Genomic DNA, 25,119 nt, shown 5'->3' on the forward strand with positions numbered 1-25,119 from the left:
TCCACAACTTTAATGCTCAAGTACTTTAACATGCAGAAGCCCCCTGATCCAACAAAGTGATCACACACAAGGACACTGCAAGACCAGCTCTGAGGACAACTCCTGGTTCCAGTACTTGTTCAGATACTCAATAGGATACACTCACAAAGTTGTTGTTTAAGGAAAAGCATTTTGTTCCCAGTCTGCTGCTGGCAGACCACAGAGACTCAGCAAGACTTTACATCTAACACTTCAGAAGTAGTCCTAGAAATTAGCATTTTAATCACATGGCAAATTAAATCAAATACAAGCATTATTCTCCCAGAAAATAACTGACATATAGGTCTCCACAGGTCTACTTAAAGTATCTCTCCGGAGTTTTCCCCTTTCAGAAATGATGTGTGATTTGTCAGAAATCCGTAAAAGTGATTATCTCATCATGTACTGTGATATAATGTAAGCAACACGCCCCCTGCCCCACAGAGCTCCGTCCAATAGGAAACTGAGCACCGACCAGAACTAACCAATGGCGTTAGACTACCACTTACATGCTTCACATTTAAGGAATACTTCGGCTGATGCAGAGTTGATGAACTTTTCACAGACAAGAAAGTCTAACATATAAATATATGAGAACAGAGCATGACATGAGAATACTCGTAAAACAACGTGTTTTAGCTGTTTGTCTGCTATAGAAGCACTTTTATAAACAGAAACGTGAAGTCGCCATCTTAAACAAACAGGAGTGTGATATGCTTTTCAGCCACTAGATGGTGCCATCGGATAAGAGAAATACTCCAGAAAGAGACTTTAAGGCATAACTGCTTTTCAATTGAAGCACCTGGGCAAGCATGAATTAATTAAAAAAAAAAAACTATTTTCAAGCCAAGTCTGCCGTTACAGGAAACTGGACCTAATGATGTCATTCTCCCAGTCTACTCTACCCCAGGAGTGATTCTGAGATGAATCCACTGGCAACAATTCCACCAGGCTTCGTTCCACGTCCCCTTACTACAAGAACTCTGCTCTGAAGATAGAAAATTAAACATTTGGAGCTTTGGCACCGGTTCAACCTTCAGGCTACATGCGTAGTGTTGATGACAGATCAGCTGTTTGTGTTGGTCACGTGTTCAGTTCGACTGCACGGTTGTTTGGTTGATCAGTCCGTATGTCTACCCAGCCAGAGGCCAACTTGTCCCCCCGTTCTCCTGCTCTAATCTTGTGTGACACAATAACAAACATTAATGACAATTAAAACAAATTAACAGTAAGTTAATACAAACACAATAACAGTGAGTCCATGATTCCAGTGTGTTACTTTCAAAGTCAGTAAAAAAGCATTCTTGTCCTCTAGCGTACAAATCAAGCTGACCTGCATGCTGAGAAGAGAAAAGAGAAAGTGCCAGTTACTACTGTGCCCCCCCCCCCCGCCCCACTGCAGGAAGGTGATGGGTTCCAGTCCAATCTACGAGGAAACACGGTGGTCCTGCTCTGCAACACCAGCTCATCCTGCTTGGCTCAGCCACGTTGGAGAGAGAGAGAATGTCCTGATGTTTTCCGGTCGTAGCCGGGGTCCCAGAGAGGCAAGCCCCCACCCATAATATAAGCATGGGACTAAAATGAAATAAATTATGAAGCCTTAACATTTCAGACTCCTGGTGACTGTACATCCCCACCTTTACAGGTTCAGGCATTCCACACTAGTCCTTCTACCGGTCCTCCCCCCACCCCCTCAATGTAGGCATCCATTTGGTCACTGCTTCTTCTCCCGGGTTGTGATGGTGACCAGTTGCTTTGCAGCCTTGGCGATGTCGTAGGCGCACTGGATAACCTGTTGGGTGAGCAGCTGGTAGTCCACGGCAGGGGCGCCGGGCTCGGAGGCCACTGCTTTGTGACACTCCACCTGCAGCCGTGAAGCACTGGTGGCCAACAGGCGCAGAGACCAGTGGACCACATCCAGAGCCGGCCGCTGAAACGAGACGGAGGCAATCAGAACTCACACGTAGGTGAACGGGCAGAGCCGGTGAACAGAACAGGACAAAACTTACTTTAGGAAAGAGAGAAGCCATCTCAGCGACAGCAGAGTGGATCTTCTCAGAACATGGAACAAAGCTGAACAGAGAAAGCTTTTTGGTTTTATCCTGCAGGGATATGTATTAAAACTCAGACACAAGAATCTTTACTTACCTGTCATGTTTGAACTCCTGAGCAGCACGGAGCAATTCCTGGATGTTCTTAGTCACCTGCTCTGTCTTTAGGATGACATCCTCTGTGCAGGGCAGGGTGGGGTCTAGCTCTCCAGTGTCCCTGCCCCTACTTTCTCCCTCCTCGGACTCACCCCGACCTTCCTCCTCACTGCTGCGTCCCATACTAAAAAAAACCCATCACACTGATTTCAAACACCAACAGCTGAGTGTGGAACTAAAAATGTGACTCTAAAAGCACCTTCTGACCTTCGCGATGGGTTGTATGGTTGTGTGTTGTCGTAGTCGCTGTCCGTGCCGCTGACGTGCTTCTCGGGTTTAGAGACCTGCAAGAAACACACAAACTCATCATCCTTCCTCACATCTAAGCAACGTAATAAATAAATACATTTTATTTGTAAGCACCTTTCAGGACTCTCAAGGTCACTTTAACAAAGGTTACATAGCACAGCAACATCATAACATCATAGGTACAACTATCTACAACAGTGAAATGCAGGTTATCATGGATCATTGGACGGATCAAGAAATAAAATAAAGATTAAATATCAGGCAACGGTTAAAAGTGTTAATGCCCAGATGCATTCAGTAAATTAAACTATGTGATCAAGTTAAGCACTAAATAATACTTTCCCTGGCCCGTAGGTGAGTTCAAACAGTCACACAGAATATGCTTCCCTGAATAAGTGTGTGTTGAGCAAAGATTTAAACTGTTGTTCTCTTGGAGAGTTCAGATGCTTTTTTCCTCCTCTCCTCCCTATCTTATCCCAAGGCTCTGTCTTTGGGTGTACGGCACATCTGCATTTTTTCTGGAAACTGGAAATGATTCAAATGGACCTGGTCAGTTGGTCTCTCAATGCCTTCATCTTCGTCTTCCTCCACGGGGGCAGCATCCCAACTAGGGAGCTCCAGACCGTCCTCTCCCCGGCCACCTCCACCAGCTCCTCCGGCAGGACCCCAAGGCGTTCCCGGACCAGATTGGAGATGTAACCTCTCCAACGTGTCCTGGGTCGACCCGGGGGCCTCCTGCCGGCAGGACATGCCCGAAACACCTCCCCAGGGAGGCGTCCAGGAGGCATCCTGACCAGATGCCCAAACCACCTCAAATGACTCCTTTCAATCCGGAGGAGCAGCGGTTCTACTCCGAGTCCCTCCCAATTGTCAGAGCTCCTCACCCCATCTCTAAGGCTGAGCCCGGCCACCCTACGGAGGAAACTCATTTCGGCCACTTGTATCCGCGATCTCGTTCTTTTGGTCATTACCCAAAGCTCATGGCCATAGGTGAGGATTGGGACGTAGATCGACCGGTAAATCGAGAGCCTGGCTTTCTGGCTCAGCTCCCTCTTCACCATGACAGATCAGCTCAGTGTCCGCATCACTGCAGACGCCGAACCAATCCGCCTGTCGATCTCCCGATCCCTCCTACCCTCACTCGTAAACAAGATCCCAAGATACTTAAACTCCTCCACTTGAGGTAGGACCTCTCTCCCTCCTCTGTTGCATTTCTGTCTGAGGTGTTTTTTGCATAGCAAAGCTGCCCTTCCTGTGGAGGGTAACTCTGAAGTGCCTTTTTTTCCTCCACCTGACCCAATCCTCATGTAACCCTCTGATTACTATTCAGGTAGCGCGACTCAGGTTGCGAATGACCACAGTCACCAATTCTTGTCGTGTCTATGCCTATGTGTGTATGTCTGATCTCAGAATTGTGTGTACTGAAACTCTAATTTCCCTCTGGTAAAGTATCTTTGAATTTGAACAGAGGTTGCTATGTATATTAAATATGAGCTAAACAGTTTTTTCAGGAGTTTGCTACTTTTCTAATCTAAGCATAGTTTGCTGTGTTCTATTGGAACTGATAAAACAGATGGAAGGGGTGTCAAAAATGGATAGGCATGCCTGCACACGTACATACATACACATACAGTATATGACCAGAAACTTTTAATAGAAATTTTCAAATACTGAAGCATCAGTCTTCTATGTGTAGTGAGGATGATTGACGACATTTTTATTAAAATGACCATTCAGATTGATATTCCATACGAATATGAAATATTAGTCTGATTGATCTTTGAATGTTTAATCAGAAGATTCTAGTTACTTTACTTGTTCTGGGTCCATAAACACACTTCGTATTAATTCAGAGTCAGTATACAGTTTATAAAATGCATTTAATTATTTTTCCCTAAACTAATGATTATACAAGGCAAGGTATGAATGATGAAATGTACTGTAATGGATATGACATGACTTAGTGTGATGTGGGGAATGCTGAAATGGTAGCTAGATGTTTTTAGCAAAACCTGTTCTATGTATCTGAGAGGATTTCTGAAGTCTATGTTGCAAAAGAATTGTTGTTTACTACAGATTTGTTTATAAAACCCATCCGACGCAACCTGTGTCGAATACTGGTGAATAAAATCACTCTTAAAAGAAAAAGCTCACCACAAAAAAGGGGAATTCTCCAAAGAGAGGGAGGCAGCTAGGAAACGGCTGAGTGAAGCACATAAGACTAAATACGGCAACCTGTGCTTTTGTAAGACGAGAAGACAACAAGACTACTTGTTCTAGCCGACAAAGAAAAAGACCAAACAGAGAGAGGGAACCAGAGAGGCCACTGCCTCCTAAAGCTGTTCCCCCATCTACCTATTCAGATTCCAATACATGAAGATGACCAAGTACCTTTCAGACAACAACTGAAAAACTCCATCTTAAAGGACTGAAACCTCATTTGAACAAACATGTCACGAAATACTATGTTAGGTTTGCAACAGGAACCCTGGCTGAACTGAAACTGGGCTGTACATGCAGAAAATAATGAAAAAACAAAACCTTGTCCTAATAGTGAGTTTGAAGAATCAACATCATCTGAGGGAGGGTTTAATGCAGCAGGAGGCAGAAGACAAGGGAGAGGAGGAAAAAGAGAGGATAAGAGAGACAAGAAAAATGATAGACAGTATCTTTGAATTGAATTGAATATTACTGTGAAAAGAAAGGTCATTGGTCAAAGGACTGTTTTAGCAATCCACAAAGCCCAAAGTACAAAGGACAAGAGCAGAAAGAGGAGCCAGAAAAGAAGAAACAGGAAGTTGAGAGAGACAGTTAAGTAAAGCCAATAGAGGAGTCAGATGAATTCATAGACCTAGTAAACTTATGCTTAACAACCGAGATGAAACCAAAAATCACACGTTGTCGGACAGTCTTGTGAAGAGAATGCTCAGGGTCGTCCATCATTTCCTTGATTCACTGGAGAATCCTTCTTTGCATGATCTCCTCCAGTGGTTCCACAGTCGTCCCCAGAACAGAACCAGCCTTTTTTATTAGGCTGTTGAGCCTTTTCAGGTCCCTGCTTCTGATGCTGCTACCCCAACAGACGATGGCTGAAGGGATTACACTCTCAACAACTACTACTGTTGGGTATTTTATAATTGTACCTTTTTGAGGCCTAAAAGATGCCCATTTTGTGTTATTAACACATCATGAATCTCTGTGTTTGCCAACTACTGTGGCTGTTCATGAAAGGTTGAGCAAGGATGTTGATTGTAAGAAACCTCTGTACCTCTGTAACCTGAGAAGGCCCGCCTTCTCCTCCATCCATTGTGAATAAAGCCCCTGACGAACTGGGAGCACATGGGAGTGACGTGGGGAAGCCTCGGAGGAGGTTGCTCTGCGTTAACTCTCCATATTTTGGGGACTCAGGGTAAAATGTCTTCCTTGTTGTCATGTGTGTTATTTCAGGTTCCAGGGTTATGGAGATTAAATATTACCTAACATTCTGGTCTCCTGATGGAGAATGCGGGTATGCAGAGCTGGTGAGGTAAAGGCTTTGAGGCTGGAGCAGAGTGGGGGCTGGTTGGTTGAGTCCAGCTTCTCGCATGTTGATTCGCCCACATGGACATTACAAATAATCAATTTACTCTCATTTCTTTTAGGATTCATTTTAAAATTCTTTTATTTGCTTTTAAAGGTCTTCATGGCCTTGCCCCCTCTTATCTCTCTGATCTGATACAGCCTTACACTCCCTCCCGCTCTCTCAGGTCTGCTGATCAGCTGCTCCTGATTGTACCCAGGACTGAGCGTAAATTTAGAGGAGATCGTGCTTTTGCTGTTGCAGCCCCAAAACTGTGGAACGAACTTCCTTTAGAGATAAGACAGGCCAGTTCCTTATCTGCTTTTAAGGCACTCCTGAAAACACACCTCTTTACCCTGGCTTTTAATACCTTGTGAGATGTTGGTTTCTATTTTTTATTTTATTTTAGCTGTTTTAGGTGATTCAAATGCGGTTTTATCAAGTTTTATCAAGTTTTTATTTTTAATATAGGGCTAGTTTAATTTTATGTATCATGTGTTTTATTTATATTTGCTGTTTTCTTTCTAGTCAATTGTTTTAATGTACTTTCTGTACAGCACTTTGTTCCTGTGCTGGGTCTTGTAAAGTGCTTTATAAATAAACTGGATTGGATTGGATTGGATACTCTCTCTCTCCGGGTGTATCGTCCTTTAAGGTAATATGGGATAAATCTAATTACCTATAACATTGAAGGACCTAAGCGTCCTCAAGAAGTGCAGTCTGCTGTGTCCCTTCTTGTAAACGGCTTGGCTGTTCTTTCTCCAGTCCAGTCTGTTGTCCAGGTGAACTCCAAGGTTTTCCTCAACCACCTCCACTTCTTCTCCCATAATGGAAACAGTGTTTGACTCCACCCTGTTTCTTCTGAAGTCTAAAATCATCTCCTTTGTTTTGTTCACATTCAAGGTCAGATAATTGTTTGCACACCATGCCACAAAGCGCTCCACCAGCTCTCTGTACTCAGCTTCCTGTCCATCTCTGATACACCTGACAACTGCAGAGTCATCTGAGTATTTTTGTAGATTACAGGTCTCTGATTTGTACTGGAAGTCTGAGGTGTACAGGGTGAAAAGGAACGGTGAGAGTACAGTCCCCTGTGGTGCTCCAATGTTACTGATCACCTGGTTTGATGTGCAGTTCTTCAGCCTCACAAACTGTGGTCCGTTTGTCAGGTAGTCTTTAATCCAGGCGATAGTTGAGGCCCCCACCTGTGCCTTCTGGAGTTTCTGGCAAAGTACATCAGGCTGGATTGTGTTAAATGCACTGGAGAAATTGAAGAACATGACCCTCACAGTGCTGCCTGCTTTGTCCAGATGACAGTGGGTTGGTTGAAGCAGCTGGATGATGGCCTCTTCAACTCCAACTCCATGGCAATGAGCAAACTGCAGCGGGTCCTGATATGTCCTAGTTTGCTTATTCAGGTGGACCAACAGGAGTCTCTCCAGGACCTTCATGATGTGGGATGTCAGGGCAACCGGCCTGTAGTCGTCATTGACTGATGGGCGAGTTTTCTTTGGAACTTGAACAAGGAAGGATGTCTTCCACAGGACTGGAACCTTCTCCTGGGCCAGGCTGAGGTTAAAGAGGTGCTGCCGAATCCCACAGAGCTGCTCTGCACAGGCCTTCATTACCCTGGGGCTGACACCATCTGGACCTGCAGCCTTGTTCCTGTTCAGTCTCTCCAGCTGCCTCTTCACCTGACTTCTAGAGACAGATGGGTGAGAGGGGGAGGTAAATGGGACAGCAGCATCTCCTGACTTGGTTGAAGACAGATTTATAGAACCAGAAGAGTCCATGACTGCGTTATAGGACAAAAGAGCTGGCGTGTGACAGGAAAATGTTGGATCAGAGGAGGATGGGATGTCTGATTGGCTGGGGACATGCGAGGAGGAAGCTGGGTTTGTTCCTGAACTGAACCTATTGAAGAACTTTTCAGTTCATTGGCTGTGTCCAGGCTGCCATCTGTGCAATCCTTCCTCTACTTGAAGCCTACGATCTTCTTCATCCCTGACCAGACATCTCTGATATTGTTTCCCTGTAGTTTGTTCTCCAGCTTCTTCCTGTATGCCTCCTTGCTTTCTCTGATCTTGATATTCAGTTGCTTCTGTATACTCCTCAATAATTCCCTGTCTCCCTCCTTGAAGGCTCTTTTTTTCTCATTTAGCAGATTCTTCAGTTCACTGGTGGTCCAGGGTTTGTTATTAGCAAAGCATCTCACTGTTCTGGTGGGTATGATGTTGTCCACACAGAAGTTTATATAGTCAGTGACGCATCCAGTCATGGCATTGATGTCCTCTTCATATCCTTGGCAGACAGTCATCTAATCTGTGGTCTCAAAACAACCCTGCAGGGCTTCTTCAGCATGTGACCACTTTCTCACAGTTCTTCTTGTCACAGGCTGCCTCTGACCAAGAGGTTTGTATTCTGAGCAGAGAAAAACAAGATTGTGATCTGATTGTCTCAGAGGAGGTCTTGTTTTGGACATGTATGCATTCTTTACATTTGCATAACACAAATCCAATGTCTTGTTTTCTCTGGTGGAGCAGCTGACAAACTGTTAAAATGTTGGAAGTGTAGCAGAGAGCGAGGCATGATTAAAATGACCAGATATAGCCACAAATGCATTGGGGTGCTGGGTTTGTAGCTTAGCGACAATGGAACTGATGGCATCACATGCATTTTCACCAATGGCTGAAGGTATACGGTTGTCAAGACAACACTGGTGAACTCTCCTGGCAAATAATATGGGCAGCAACTTACTACTAAGAGTTCAACATCTGGGCTGCAGACGTCATTTCACTGAAACATGACCTGGATGGCACCATCTGTATGACTCAGCTCATCTCAATGACCATTTCGTATGATTGTATATTTGATATTTTTATATTTTATCAGGACCAGTGAATGTTTTATTGTGTGGATGTGCATGTTGTGTTTACTTGTCCAAGGCAATTCAATTTCCCCCTTGGGGATTAATAAAGACAACCTTGAACCTTGTATTTGACAAGCACTGCCACTCCACCTCCTTTTCTTTTCCCGCTCCTCTTCAGATCTCTGTCTGCTCGTACAGTCAGGAATCCTGGCAGAGAGACGCTGGAATCGGGGATATGGTCCTGCAGCCACGTCTCAGTAAAACACATAACACTGCACTGCCGAAACTCTGGCTGAGTCCTTGAAAGGGCTTGGAGTTCCTCCATCTTGTTGGCCAGCGATCTCACATTGCCCATTATGATCGATGGAAGAGATGGTTTGAATTTCCTCTTTCTCTGTCTCCGTTTTGCTCCCGCTCTGCACCCACACTTCTTGCGTTTTAGCTCATTTGGGATTTGTGGCTTCAGTTGAGGTATTATTTCAGCCTTTCCAATGTTAATCAGCTGCTACCGATTGTAAACCAGCTTTTTGCTATGGTTACGCATCATAACAAATGCTCAAAAAGTGAAAAAAGTGAAAAAATAGCAGTAAAAATCCTCCAAGCTTCACAGCACCAGAAACAGAAAAGTAAAATGTCCAAAAGAAAAATACAAAAAATGTTTTTCTTGAAAAACTAGAAGAAAAAATGTCCAAGAAAAGGCAAAACTTGCATATAGTCAACAGAGCAACTCCAACATGTAGCCACCCAGAGCAGCGCAGTTCCGGAATGACTTTGATACACAGAGATGTACAAACAGCAAATACTATGCCTGATGAGCCATTCTCTGTGACATCCACAGAGACAATAGAAGTAGGAGACTGGGTATTTATTAAAGTGATTAAAAGAAAATGTTGTTCACAGCCCCAGTGGGAAGGGCCATACCAAGTCTTGTTAACCACCCCTACTGCAATAAAAATAGCTGAAAGAGCAAGCTGGATTAATTTATCACATGTAAAAAGTAACCTACATTCTAAAAGGTTCATTTTGTTTTAAGTCTGTAACGTGAGGAAATATGGGTTTTCTGTCACAATGGTGGTGCTGGACTCAGCTGGGTCAAAGCTGGGTCATTGAGAACTTTCACCCACAGATTAAGACCTGAACGCCAGCGAGTCTGGGAGGAAACCATAACATCAGCCACCTGCAGTCTACCAGAAGATGTGTTTCCATGAGTTGTACCCAGACCAAGTCAAAACATAAAGTTTCAACTTCTTTTTCTTGATTTTAATGTTAAAGTAACCATTATCATTTTGCTCATTATGAATGTGTTTAATCAAATGAATGACTATTATGCTTTGGGGTAATTATAATGGCTTAATGAATCCATAATTAGATGGTGTTGAGAATGTTTGTTACTGACCTTCACACACACTCAAGCACACAAACATTCACACACACCCACACACATCTTCCCACAGTAAACTCCAGACACATTTGATGACGCACACGTTTGCTTTGAGAAGAGAAAGGTTTTTGGTAAGTTTCAGTCTTATGATTCCAGTTCGTGCTTGACAACGAAAGAGAGAGGACGTGTGAACAACCGCTAACGGGGCACGGAGCCCATTGGCTCAACCCCCCCCCCCCCCCCCCCCCCCCCTCTCACGCTGTTTCTGTCAGACAGACAGAATAGCTGAATCGCAACTTCTAACGCAGACTCATTACCGAGTCTTTTGATTTCTGAGTGAATTAACTTAAGAAAGCGCGTCGACAAAACGCTTTACCATCAACGTGTACCGAGGGCAACTCTGGACCGGTTCTGTTCGACACCTACGTCTTCCCTGTCAGCCGTTGAGTGTCATCTAGATGAACCACAACATCCTCCACGGCCCGGATCCGAAAGAGGGTCCACAAGAGTTCGGTGAGACAGAACACGGTGTTTAGCGTTTGGATGCATCTTTTCCAGCTAAACCTAAGTTTATTCAAACCATCACTTTTCACTCAGACACCTGTTTCTTCCTGAAGCAAAATCAGATGCACACACGCATCCATCTCACCTCATCTCACCACACTTTGCACCCACACGCATCCATAATCACATCATATCACTCTCACAACTCACAACATTCTCAATCTTCATAAATTCACCAGAAGGTCTATTTGAGCAAGAACAGCATATCAACTGTTAAAGATTGTCCCACAAAGTTACCAATGTAGATTGTATTTCCTGTTTGTCAATTTTCAAAATCATTAGTTTAATTTGAAGAATTAAAACTTTTAATCGTCAAACTGGTTTCCTCATTGAACTGAAACACAGACACTCAGATATTATCGGCAGTTTATGGATGAAAACAACCTTTGAGTCTTCTGAACAATATAAAACTTGGTTATTGATTTATTAAAAAATAATATTCCGAATTAATACGTAGCATGGTTCCTCTTTCATAAAAGAGCATAAAACCACAACGCTACAATTCTTTTATATGTTTCTGTATTATATAGTTGTTTACATTATACCATTACTTTTTTTTTTTTACATCAAATTCATTTTATCTTTTTAATTTTTTTATTACAGCCTAAATGATCTAAGAAGAAAAGATGTCGGATATGACACTTAATGTTTTCATTTGCCTTTGGAGCATAATTTCTATTGCATTTATTGTTGTATTAGTCTGGTCTGTATTGTAAACACCAGCCTCATCCGAGGGCAGAAGACCCCATCAGCCTGAGTCACAACACCTCCACCACACCATCTATCACAGGGGTGGGCAATCTCTGTCCACGAGGGCCGGTGTCCCTGCAGGTTTTAGATCTCACCTTGGGTCAACACACCTGAATCACATGATTAGTTCGTTACCAGGCCTTTGGAGAACTTCAGGACATGTTGAGGAGCTAATTTAGCTATTTAAATCAGCGGTGTTTGTTCGAGGACACATCTAAAACCTGCAGGGACACCGGCCCTCGTGGAGTGAGATTGCCCACCCCTGATCTATCAAGTAAAGGAAATGAAAACTTAGTTTTGGCTGCTGAGTGATGTGCTAGAAATCTATCATCTTGTGAATAGCAACATGATACATGCACTCATTTCTTCCATACTTGTGCTACTGATATGGCTCACCTGGTTTCCACCCTCCCACCCACATAGCAACATGACCAACACTCCTGCATCACTGCCTTCTTCTTTACAACACAGCAAACACTGGATTAATATTAATGTAAAAGTAGATGTTTATGAGCAAGTTTACCATGTTAACTCCCGGTATCAGTATGCTGAAACTATTGCCAAGGCTTATAACAAACAGGCTGCTATGTTTGTTCTCATATTTATTTACTTATGTTTTTTTGGAGGATAGAGCCTCTTGAGATGTAGCATCTCGTCTTTGAGAGGGTCTTCCATCCGTACAACACACGAAAAGAAAAGAAAGACAGCAAGCAGCTGATCAAAAACTTTAAAATAAGAAACATAGAATAAATGGATCAAGCAAAATTATAATTAAAAAAATAAAAAGAAATGCAATGAAAACAAAACATAAAAAAACCTTCAATAAGTGAGCCTAGCTCACACACTTTCAAGCTTTTAACTAAAAAAGCGCCTCGTGATTTTTATCTTGAGAAGCGCTATAGAAAAGATCTTTTCTTCTTCTAAAATCACTTAGAAGCAGTTACAAATGGGTAGTAAATGAAAATAAGCAGTATTCTGAAAATGTGTAAAAGAAGTGATTGACCGTATGTCAACAGGTAACTTGTTCACGTCTAGTGGAGCTTTAACACTAAAAGCAACTATTCCCACTTCTTTTTTAAATTTAGGTACAGTAAAAGAAACATGTTCATTAAATCTTGTGATGTGCTGACAAGTAGAGTGCATCAGGTATATTTTTAAATACGTTGGAAAATCAAAAAATATACATTTAAAATAAAAATTAACCAGTGAAATCTCCAACTGGCTTTTAATGAAAGCCAAGACAAGCTTACGTACATACTGCAGTAGTGTGTTGTGTAAGGACAGTGCAAAACAAAACAACAAATACTATTAAAAACAACATCAAGAGGATGGAGATAGGATGCCATAGTGTTTTGATATATTACATCAGCATAATCTAAAATAAGGTTGCTTAGCAATGTGATTTCTTACATTGAAATCAAAACAGTGAATGGATTGGTACAGAGTTTTAAATTGATAGTTTACCTTAATAAGGATTGATTGAATATGTGTCTTAAAGGTTAAATCAAACTCAAGCCAGACACCAAGAGATTTTACTTTATCAGCAATTTTTACATGTGAAGAGTCTCGATAAGTCAAGTTTAAAGTTCCAGTGGCAGTCGGGTTTTTCTGAAAAATAACAGAGTATGATTTGGTTTTGTTTAGAATAAGCTTATTATGGACTATCCAATGTTGTAAGGTATCAAAATTGGATTGAAGGCACTCAGCAATTTTAGATGTGGTGGGCTTAGCACAATATAAAATGGTATCATCTGCATACATAAGAATAGAACAAATGGGACGGCAAAGGGGAAAGTCATTAATAAAAATTGAAAATAATATAGGCCAAAGAGAGGAGCTTTGAGGGACACCCCTGGAGATACCATGAAGCTGCGATTGCGATCTTTCAAAGAAACAAACTGTGAGCGGTGATGTAGATATGAGTCAAACCAGAGTAATGCAGTTCCAGACAGGCAAATTCCATTAAGCTTATCCAAAAGTGGAAAATGATCTACTAAATGAAAAGCCTAAGTGAAATCCAGAAAAATTGCTCCTGACACTAAGGCCTGATCGAAGCTATCAAAAATGTAAGTGACAAATTTGGTTAACGCAGTTGTAGTCCAAAAATTCTTCCTGAACCCAGACTGAAACTGAGAACGTAGCTTATTAGTGTCAAGATATCTATGTAATTGGTTAAAAACTAATTTTTCAGACTTTAACAACTGAATTCATTAATGCAATTGGTCTGTCATTATTAAGTTAACAAGCATCACCACTCTTAAAAAGAGGAAAAATCTTAGTGCATTTCCAGGCAGTCAGGACCGAGCAAGTGTTTATAGAAAGATTGAAAAGTAAAACTAACGGCTGGAAAAGTTCGTGGCATGCTACTTTTATAAATTTACTTTCAATCCCATCTGGACCTGGGGCACTAGAGGATGAAAGTGAATTTATTAAATTTGCAACACCGGAAGAGTGAATTTGCAGAAGGTAAAACATACTAGAGAAGATCTATGATAATTCATCAAATCCCGCCCAGTGAGATGTGGAATCGTGCTGTTGGGTTTTTGTGAAGTGCAAACTGAAGCCCTCCACTATCTTATAAGAATCATTAGTGAGATCCCCATTAATTCTGAAATAGCTGGTTTTCCTATCACATTTACCACGTCGACTATTAATTTTATTCCAGAATTGTTTAGAGATTTTAAAATCATTATTCAAACATTCCTTGTAGTAGTCCGCTTTTGCCTTGTTTTAATGGTGCATAGATTTCTTAGACTTTTATATTAAACCCAATCCTCAGCATCATTTGTAAGTCAAGCCACTTTTCAGACCTTATCTCTTCTCTTAAAAAGTGAAATTAAGTGGCTGTTAATCCAGGGCAAGTGATAACTGAGAGAGTCAGTGAGAACACCAGTTTTAGAGATTCTATTAGGGTGAGATACTAGTATCCAGTCAATGAGAGAAGAGCTTTTATTACTAACTTTGGTAGGCTCAGTAATCAGCTGGGTAAAGTTAGAAGTATTTATCAGATTACGCTCGGTTGAAGTGGATTGGTCTAGCCAATTTATGTTAAAATCACCAATTTATGTTAAAAGAGGCTTGCCTGGGCCATGAAACACCGCTGTTGGACTACTGAAGACTGGAAGAAGGTATTATGGACTGATTAATCCAAATTTGAAATCTTTGGTTCATCACGCAGGATCTTTGTACGCCATCGAGTAGGTGAAAGGATGGTTCCACAGTGTGTGGCATCAACTGTCAAACAAGGAGGAGGAAGTGTGATGGTTTGGGGCTGTTTTGCTGTATCCAGGGTCGGTGACTTGTAGAGAGTGAGAGGCACCCTGAACCAAAACGGCTACCACAACATTCTCCAGCACCATGCAGTACCCTCTAGTATGGGCCTGGTTGGTCAGGGGTTCATCCTACAGCAAGATAATGACTCAAAACATAAGTCCAAGCTATGTCGGAACTATCTCAGGTCTCCAGACTTAAACCCCATGAAGCTGGTTTGGAATGAACTGGACAGAAGAGTGAAAGCAAAGCAACCTACAAGTGCCACACATTTATGGGAACTTCTGCAACAGATTTGGAAGAACTTTCTGAAGAATATTTGATTTCTATTGTAGAAAGAATGCCACGAGTGTGTTCAGCTGTTATATCTGCCAAAGGTGGCTACTGTGATGTGTCAAAAGTTTAGAATACATTTCGGTCTTTGCTTACCGTATTTTCCAGAGTATAAGTCACTTCGGAGTTTAAGTCACATCAGCCATAAAATGTATAATGAAGAAGAAAAGTACATATATAAGTCGCACTGGACTGTAAGTCGCATTTTGGGGGGACATTTTTTTTATTTTTCTTACAAAATCTGAGACCAAGCATTTCACATTGCAAGACAAGTAACGCTAACAATGACGGAAAAAAACAACCAGGGTGCAGCAGTGCGTCACGGTCGCCAGCGGAGGATGGCGGTGTTTTAGACCCTCCCAGCGGGACAGGGGAGCTCATTCCTGGGTCGGAGCCAGCCCGCAGCAGCAAGCCACGGTCTCCAGCAGGTGATGGCGGGGCAGAGGAGCTCAGTCCTGGTCCGGAGCCGGCCCGCAGCAGCGCGGTATACATACTTTGTTATATAAGTCAATTTGGTATATAAGTCGCAGGACCAGCCAGACAATGAAAAAAAGTGTGACTTATAGTCCGGAAAATACGGTATTTGTACTATGCTTTTATTTCAGAGTGCAATGTGACATTAAACTGCATCATTTCCAATAAAAAAACTGGAAAAATTGGGGCATTCTAAAACTTTCGACCGGTAGTGTAAGTAAACTGAATATAATTTCATTAAATATATACACACATATACGCAAACATACCCAACATTGACTCACCATGTCTCTACCCAGTTCTGTGGACCCCGACACGTGTTGGCCTCCATACAGTGCTGGACCACCTGTACCACCCTTCTTTACCTGAGAACACAGAGCCAAACATGGATGGAGAAGAAGACAGAAAAGAGATGAGACCGTGGAAAGATGGGAAAGAAAATGTGAAATTTGCACAAAAACAAGGAAAGAGAGGGAAAGAAATGTAGTGAGAAGCAAAGAAAAAAAGCAGAAGAAAGGGATAAACAAGCCCCAGGTAGTAACAGTAGCATCATCCCATCATCACTATACTGATGTATGTGCCTCTTAGATTAGCTCATCATTAATGACGGACAAGAAGCTTACATCCAGAGGACGCACAGAGGCACTGCAGTGAGCAAGGGCCAGATGGTGGAGAGACAGAAAGACAGAAGACACACAGACTGGTAAAAACCTCTGGAAAGAGGTGATGAACTGGACTTCTCGTCCATGTGGCTGGAGTGTGCTTTCTGTTTGTTACTGCATGAATCACCTGGCAGTCAGCCACATCATCATAAAACTTTGTTAGCACTAATTTCAATACAAGGGGATTGTGAGTGTGTGAGATATTTCTGAAGAAATAGCAACCTCAGAGGTCAGAAACAGTTGAAAGGATGCAGGCAGAGCAACAAAGGCCAGGCCGACTTGAAATGGTCACTTTTAGTCATCTTTCTCCTTAAAGGGGCCAGATCATGCTATTATACACCTTTGAGAACAAAGGCAGGTACAATATATAATAAAATATCATTGGCACTATTGAAATGTAATTTATCTTAAATACGAGTTATTTTTGTTAGCTTGAATTTGTACCTAGAAATGAAATGATCTGTTTCAGTGAAGCTCTACCCATGCCCATTCTGACAAAACGTCCCTACTACAGCGTCTTAGGGCCATGATATACTTGGTGTTTGAACTCGCGTTGGCGCAGGCTGCATCTTTGTTCACATAGTTGCTGCTGCACAGCACTGCACTGTTTGTAGTACTGGGGGGTTCCACTAGGGGGTGCGCTAGACTACTCAGACCAGACAGAGAGCCGGATTTGTGGGTGCAACCAAAACAAACACGGCATCAATAGAAAAGATCAGTAATTGTCTAATTTTGAGTTCACGACAAAACAAGAGACAGCAGGGGTACAGTAGATGGTATGAAAGACCTGTAAAAAAGAGACAGCGACACCATGGTAAGCGTGTCTCGCTCATTTTGTCAACTCCACCTACTGGTTACTCGTATATTGCAACGTTAAGATGCATCACATTAATTTCAAAGGACGCGCACAAACAACGCTCAAAATCAATGTAAGTAACGCATGGCAGCCATTTTAAACACGTGTTTGCATTGTCAAACAGCAAGTATATCAAGGCCTTAAGGCAAATCACCTGTTGCATTGGTAAAGGTATTCTAGCAGCAAAATAATCTGCCTTTCATCTTGTTTGACCATGTGCTGATGCCAGATTGACTCGGTGTCAGCAGTAATTTATAAGAACGCTGTAATCCACTTGCTTATTAAAAAACCGAGTCTTGACCCCTCTCTCCATAGCAGCTTCACACCCATCTCTAAACTTCCGTTCATCTCCAGGATCTTGGAAAAGGTTGTGACTAAAGAGCTCACAGCTGCTCTTGATGAACAGAACATCTATGATAGCTTCCAGTCAGGTTTTCGTAGAGCTCATTCTACTGAAACAGCTCTTCTTAGGGTCTCTAATGACCTTCTGACTCACAGTGATGCAGGGGACTGTTCTGTTCTGGTTCTGCTGGACCTGACTGCAGCCTTTGACACTGTTGACCATCACCTGCTACTGGAGAGGCTGAGAGACTGGGTAGGCCTATCAGGAACTGTTCTGGAGTGGTTCTCCTCTTATCTGTCTAAGCGTTGCTTTTCTGTGGCCGTCTCCAAGTTTAGGTCCTCCACCACCTCCCTCACCCATGGTGTCCCACAAGGCTCTGTGCTGGGGCCACTGCTCTTCCTCCTCTATCTGCTTCCTCTTCAGCACATCCTTATGCAGATGACATCCAACTGTACATCTCCTTTAAGCCCCATGAGATGTCTAAGCTGCAGCTGTTGCACACCTGCTTAGACTGTATTAAAACCTGGATGGTGGGAGCTTTCTACAGCTGAATGAAGATAAGACTGAGATCTTCATCTGTGCCCCAGACAAGCTGGTTCCCAAAGTCAGAGACTCTCTTGGTCAGCTTGCTTCTCACACCAAACCCTCTGTCAGGAATCTTGGTGTGACCTTTGACCCAGCTCTCACCCTGGATTCTCATGTCATTTCTCTTGTTGGCTCTTCCGTCTTCCATCTCAGAAACATTGCTAAGCTGAGTCCCATTCTGTCTCCCTCTGAACTTGAGACTGTTCTCCACACCTTCATCTCCTCACGCTTAGACTACTGTAACTCTCTTTTCACGTGTCTGAGCAGAACCTCCTGAACCGTCTACAGGTGGTTCAGAATGCCTGTGCTCAGCTTCTGACCAAGTCCTCCAAACACACCCACATCACCCCGCTTCTCCTCCAGCTTCATTGGCTGCCAGTCAACTTCAGGGTTCATTTCAAGATCCTGGTTCTGGTCTATAGGGCCTTACATGGACAAGCACCATCTTACATTGGTGATCTTCTTAGTCCCTACACCCCCAGCAGGTCCCTGAGGTCCAGTGATCAAAGCCTACTGGTTGTGCAGCACCAGGCTAAAGACCAAAGGTGACAGATCATTTGCTGCTGTGGCCCCCAGACTCTGGACCTCTCTCCCCCTGAGCCTGAGATCAGTGGACTCAGTGGTCCCCTTTAAACTCACCTGTTCAGGCTTTGGTGGGACCTTCATCACTGCCTTCTCCTTATTCTGCTCTTAATTCCGCCTTCCCCGGGATCCACTGATTTCCCTCTTTCCTATTTACCCTCTCTCTCTCTCTTTGCATTTTTATTCACAACTATCTATTTTTGTTTATTTTAAACATATTTTTCATCATTTTTATATTTTAAATCTTTGTTTTTGTGAAGTGCCTCGTTATTTTTATCTTGAGACGCTATAGAAAAGATTGTTTTCTTTCTTTTTCTTTCTTACTTTCTATAATCAGCCGAAGCAGAATTTTTTTTTCTTTTTTTTGAAATAATTATTTTCTGCTAAATATTTTGTGTCTGTAAAGATCTTTGAATTTGGTTGTTTCCAAGCAGCATTCTAGTTGATTACTCTGCTCACCTCACATGGACTCACTGGCTACATAAACAAAGAACTAAAAAAAAAAAATACATTAGTCCTTTGATTTTAAAGAGTTTACTAAAAAAAGAGTTGAAAACAACATACTGGCAAGGGCAGCTAAAAAAGAAGAAAAAATGTTACTCATGAGAACGGGAATCAAACCTATGCAGAACACCATGCAAGGCTCTAACCTCTGGACTACCAAGCCCGTTAAAAACCAGTAGTTGCATAACACACATGTCCTGTGCTGGTCAAGATGTGTGTTTTTGTACACAGGACTGTTTTTTACGGCCGTGTTTTGTCCCCAATGCAGAAGTAAAGTCATGATATCCACTCCGGTACCGGTGGAGGTGTAAAGCAGTCATCCACAACATGAGGACACATTCCCAACTGCAGCATGAAATCAACCACTCTATGTCCGCAGCTAGACAAAAGTGGGCGTTAGTGACCTACTTCCAGGAGAGGCGGGTTTCAGATCCGAGACTAGCTTCGGGGGGGAAGAAAGGCCTGATGATGCAATTAGTTTCCTTTTGTTTGCAACCGTTTCTAAAAATACTGAAAAATTGCAGCTGAGACGAGAAAATGCATCCAAAAACAGATTTGTGATTATTTTTCATGAGAAGATAATATCACATGGTAAAAAGCTCCAAAAAGTGCAATTTCCATGATATGGCCCCTTTACGATCACACTTTGGCATGCTTGTTTGTGTGGCTGAAAAGGTCAAAGGAAGGTCAAACCAACAAAAAGGGCAGAATTAGATGGAGATCATGCACGATTTGATCTTTCAAAAATGCAGATCGGTTAATTAGATGCAAGAGGAAATGAGAAAATATATCAGGATTGGACCATCACCCCAAAAGCAACCAATCATAGGCTACTGATAAGGAGGTGGGAAATGGTAAAGGCCCAAGGGAGTTCTAACTTACACTGGGTGTGTTGAGAGGCTGCAGGCAGGCTACCAGAGGGTCCAGGGCAGGGGGCCTGTGGGCCGTGGGGTCGGGGGCTGCCCGTGGTTCATACATTGAGATAGCATGGCGTTCCAGTCGACGGGGTGTGGCTGAGGATGGCCCAGAGAGCCCTGGGGAGGCTATTTCCTGTCTAAACCCACCCAAACACCCTTCACTAATTTCTCCTCGACAATGGACGTCTCCTCCTTCTCCACCAGGCCCCCCAACCCCATGATTAGCAGCCACCCCAGCCTGCAGGCCCCCCCGCAGTGCACTGTTCTCTGTCTGCATCCGCGTGATCTATGGGAGAGCAGGTAGGGAGCAGGGAGGGATGAGAGAATGGAGAAGGAACATGGGGAGGTTGTGGGGAGTGGGAGGGTATAAACCGAATGGTCAACAACAAGCATCCATTACTTCAGGTCTAACAAAGGGCTTCATCTAGTAACACAGATTAGTGATGAGGAGTGTGAAATATGTCATAAGTTAACTTTCATAACCAGGCAGGAAATGTTACAGGTGAAAAATATCACTGCTCTCAGAAGATGCTCATCTGGTGACACATGGACCCATGGCCACGAAATATTTCATGCGTGGAAACCATACCATAATTTATTTATATAGCACATTTAAAATGCCGCATGGGAGCTGCCCAAAGGGCTGCACAGGCTAAACAAAAACACAACCAATCTAAGCAACTAAAACAGAAGATAAAAACACCAATCAAAAGCAGAACATGAGGAATACTAAGAACACAATAAAACACTAAAACGAGTCACTGTCTAAAAGCCACATCATAGAAGTGGGTCTTTAAACAAGATTTAAAAACCGCCAATGATGGAGTCTGCCGAACTATAATGGGTAACGAGTTCCACAGCTTTGGGGCGACATGTACAAACGCTCGTTCACCTCGTGATTTGTCATTAATAAGTGGGAATGAGCTATCAATGTGTGGCCATGACTTAAAAATGAGTGAGGGATGTGTTCCAGAGATCGGCTTTCCTGAAAGGATCCAACATTGTTAACTTCTAGCTAATATTGTGTTTTTTCATAAGGTTACTGATATTTGTTTTAAATAATACCAACCAATTGTTTTATTTAAATAATCAAATCATCCAATAACGCAGGTGATGCGTTACCACGGACAGACGGTGACTGTAAATAAAGTCTGTACCCTCCCGTCCTCTGTTGCTCGTATAGTGATTGGCTTCACATGTCTTCAAAATAATTGTGCCTTGTGCAACATCAAAATGTACAGCAGGCAACAGGCAGAGGCACACCTGCAGGTTTTCCTTAAACAGGAGTTTGTACAGAACACCGGCTCTCTCCCTGCTCACCATAGTATCATTCATGGATGTAGTTTTTTTAGGGGGGACATGCCCCCCCCCCCCCCCCCCCACACACACACACACTTTTTCCCAATCAGTTTTTGTCCCCTGCACTTTTTACTGTCCAAAAACTATATTGGCCTATATTAAACACACACTGGTTGAGCACTAGGGCCAAGCAGAAAACATCCACGTGTTGAAGCCTGTTTCATTTTGACACAACCACCACTGGGTGGTGCTGGTGGTCCAAACATTTGAAAAGATTTAACTTCATTTTCACATTTACCAGTCGGTGATAATTAGTGGGTTCGTCCTACAGGCGAATTAGGCAGCCACCTAGGGCGAAATCTAGAGAGGGGCGCCAAACTGTGTTCACACTGCCACCAACAACTCGCCTACAAAGAAAACGCTAAATGTTCTGCTGTCCGTCTATTTCTGCATTCTGCAATATTTAAAAAAAAAGATTATGCCAATTCATTGAACCAGGCCAGAGATTTTCCCATCCACCTCTCTTCAATCCCACTCTGAGCTCGACTGCTTGCCCTGTTGTGATCAGAACCTGCTAGCTGACACGTGGGACGGACGGTCAGGTGCTGTGTGAACTGCTAAACCACTGAGGAGGATGAAGCGGCAGAAGCCATTGGGGTGTTGCTTTGAGAGAGAAAAAAGAACACTTTTCATTAGATTTTTTTTTTTCATATTCTCCGATTAACATACAACCATGCTAGCTAGCAGTAGCATCATCTTATGTTGGATAATTTGTGTATTAACTGTCCTTGGTCACCTGGCTCCAGAGTTCTTTCTGACCTTTGAGCAACTCTTTACAAATAGCTGGAATTGGCTTGATCTCATTCCACAGTCACTTATATCAGGCGCACACCACATATTTCACTATCTATTCACGTAGCATCACTATGACTACAGTCATGGTGCCACATAGCATTTTGGTTTCTAATCCAATCAGGGATTGCCATGACAGTGGGGGTGAGATGCCACTGTCGCTACCCGATCCGTACCGGAAACCCGATCGGTACCACGCATGCGCGAATTTTACGTCACTTCCTCTCTTTGCCAACTTTGCGACAGTTACCGACTGCGGGACTTATAAACAATGGATACCTCCATTTACAACGAAATTCATGATTTTCTCCTCAACGGAGAGCTTCCGGCGATTGAACAAAAGCGCCGTAAAATAAAAAGAATGGCGCCTAATTACAGACTTAAAGGTAAGTACGAAAATTAAAGATGATCTTTTATCGTGGTCTACAGCTGCCCTTGCTGCTTGAGGGTACAGACTCCGTTATTGTTCTAAAGTTGCACGACGCCTGCGTTGATTCAGGATGGTGTAACGAGTAATATCAGTGTGCAGTGTAGCATCGTCTGTAATATCGAAACTCTATATATAGGTCTACATCTTGGTGTGTGGTCTTATTTTAGATTTTAAAAAATCGTAAATACAATATCATATATATATATATATATATATATATATATATATATATATATATATATATATATATATATATATATAGCCTATATATTTTTTTTAAAGATAATTGCAATTGGAGGTAAATGTACCATATTGGTGCAGATCTCAAACTTTAATATCTGTCAGACATTTCAATTTACTTTAGTCAGCAACTCTCATCTTTTTTTTTTTTCATTTTTATCTTGTCCCAGACAACAGACTCTTCTACACTGGCCCCAGTATGCAGAGCATGCGCCTGGTAGTCATGTCAGAGGAGGAGAAGAAGTCTGTTTTGATGGAATGCCACAATAACCCTGGTACCGGGAACCACAATGGTGTCAGAGGTACCCGAAACAGGGTTGTTGCTGGCTATTACTGGCCAACATTGAACCAGGACATCGCTGAATGGGTAATGGCCTTATTTGAGTGAAGAAGCTAAATCAGGTCGTCATAATTTTTTCTAAAACATCTGTAGACTATATCATTGAATGTGTTTACTTGCACACTTAATTTCAACATTAGTTTATGTCTTTTTTTTATTATCAATTTACATCAGCTGGTTTAGGGTTTCCTAGACATACTGTTTGGAATACGCCTTTCAGGTCAGATGTTGTCATCGCTGCCAGATGAATGGCCCAATCAAGACCGTGAAACCAACATTACATCCCATCAAGGTACATCTTAAAGCTATTTACATTTAATTTTCAAGTTAATAAGCTTGTCTGCTGCAGGTTAGCTTTAAATTTTCACTTGATAAGTTCTGTGACCTGCAGGTAAAAGAACCTTGGGAGGTGCTGGGCATGGATTTAATTGGACCACTCCCAGAAACAAGTCTAGGGAACCGATATGTCCTGACCATGACCGATCTGTATACGAAGTGGGTGATTGCAGAACCTCTTAAGTCCAAGACTGCTGCTGAGGTCTCTGCAGTCATGACATCTAAGTTATACATGTTTGGCATGGTGAGGAAGATCATCACTGACCAAGGAAAGGAGTTTGTGAACCAGGTAAAATTTGTGAAAGTGTTAGTCGTACCTTGACATTTGAGATGATGTATTTAGACCAAGTCTGCTCATGCCACTGCAGCTCAACGACAGCATTTTCAGCATGCTGAATATTAAACATGCTGTCTCCAGTGCGTACCACCCCCAGACCAACGGGCAGGTTAGCATTTGGATATCTAACCTTGAGTAACTCATGTGAAATCAGTCATGCTTCTTTATCTATTCTGCAATACAACTCAAAGGATGAGAGGACCAACCAGAACATTAAGCGTGCTCTCAGAAAGTACGTGAACCAGAACCACGATGACTGGGACGTTCACCTTGCTGCTGTGGTGTACGGCATCAACACTGCAAAGCAGGTATTCCTATTTTGACATTTTGTATGACTTTTACGCTGCTTCACAGTGTAGTGTCATCTTAAGAATGTGTTTAAACTTAAGCTTATAAAAAAAGAAGTTATTGACAAGTGCAAGAGAAAATGAATTAATGGAGAGATTTTGTGTGATCAGCACTCCACCCGCCACAGTCCCTATTTCCTGCTCTTCCACCGACATCCACGTCTTCCTGCTGTGATGAACGCCTGTCCCATGGACGATGACTTTGAGGTTGCAGACCCAGAAGAGGACATCGACACAAGAGTTGAGGAGATGACGGTTCTGAATGAAACGGTCTGTACATTTGAAGAGGGCTGACTGACAGGCAAAGGAGATTTGTCAAGGGAAAAAAGGGGAAATTTGGTTAATACAGTTCTCATTTTTTATTGTGTATTCAACATTTTTTCTGCTTTAGTAGCTAACTTTTCTGTATTTCTATATTTCCAGAATGAGCATTGCCATGGCGGCCTGGTGAATAATAAATATTTATAGTTCTCTCTCTGCTTTTCATGTAATGTTTTTGTAGGTTCTTCGCAATATTGAGAGGGCACAGGACACCCAGAGGAAGACCTTTGGAACACGGAAAAGGAAGCTAGTAAGGCAGTGTGTTGTTCAAGCAGGCGATGACGTGCTTTTGTCTGGAGATCCAAAAAGGAGACGCACGGGAGATGCATTCTCCAGCCATCACCAGGGACCGTACACTGTGGCCAGCATCACACCAAAGGGGGTGGCCACTATTGTGAAGGGAGCAACTTGCCAGAAGGTAAACGTGTCCAGGCTGAGGAACTACCACAGATCAAAAAGTAAGCATACAGTATGAGAAGTAATAAGAAGTCACA

At 42.6% G+C, this 25,119-nt stretch overlaps 1 protein-coding gene across 4 annotated transcripts in view; it reads right to left on the bottom strand.

Annotated features, from left to right (window-relative positions):
• Positions 1-238: 238 nt before the first annotated feature.
• git1 (G protein-coupled receptor kinase interacting ArfGAP 1) overlaps positions 239-25,119 on the bottom strand; it is a 190,089-nt gene continuing 165,208 nt past the window's right edge. For 2 of the 4 annotated variants that reach the window (XM_070543325.1, XM_070543324.1), the window contains 6 exons: positions 20,089-20,409; positions 15,959-16,039; positions 2,433-2,509; positions 2,167-2,349; positions 2,028-2,091; positions 239-1,948 (listed from right to left, as the gene is read on the bottom strand). In XM_070543325.1, coding sequence (XP_070399426.1) covers positions 1,733-1,948; positions 2,028-2,091; positions 2,167-2,349; positions 2,433-2,509; positions 15,959-16,039; positions 20,089-20,409 — 942 coding nt within the window. In that variant the 3' untranslated portion in view covers positions 239-1,732. The remainder of the gene's footprint in view (positions 1,949-2,027; positions 2,092-2,166; positions 2,350-2,432; positions 2,510-15,958; positions 16,040-20,088; positions 20,410-25,119) is intronic. The other 2 variants (XM_070543326.1, XM_070543327.1) reach the window with 2 other exon arrangements.

This window comes from Nothobranchius furzeri, chromosome 13, assembly GCF_043380555.1.
Source record: "Nothobranchius furzeri strain GRZ-AD chromosome 13, NfurGRZ-RIMD1, whole genome shotgun sequence".
NCBI classification, from domain to species: Eukaryota; Metazoa; Chordata; class Actinopteri; order Cyprinodontiformes; family Nothobranchiidae; genus Nothobranchius; species Nothobranchius furzeri.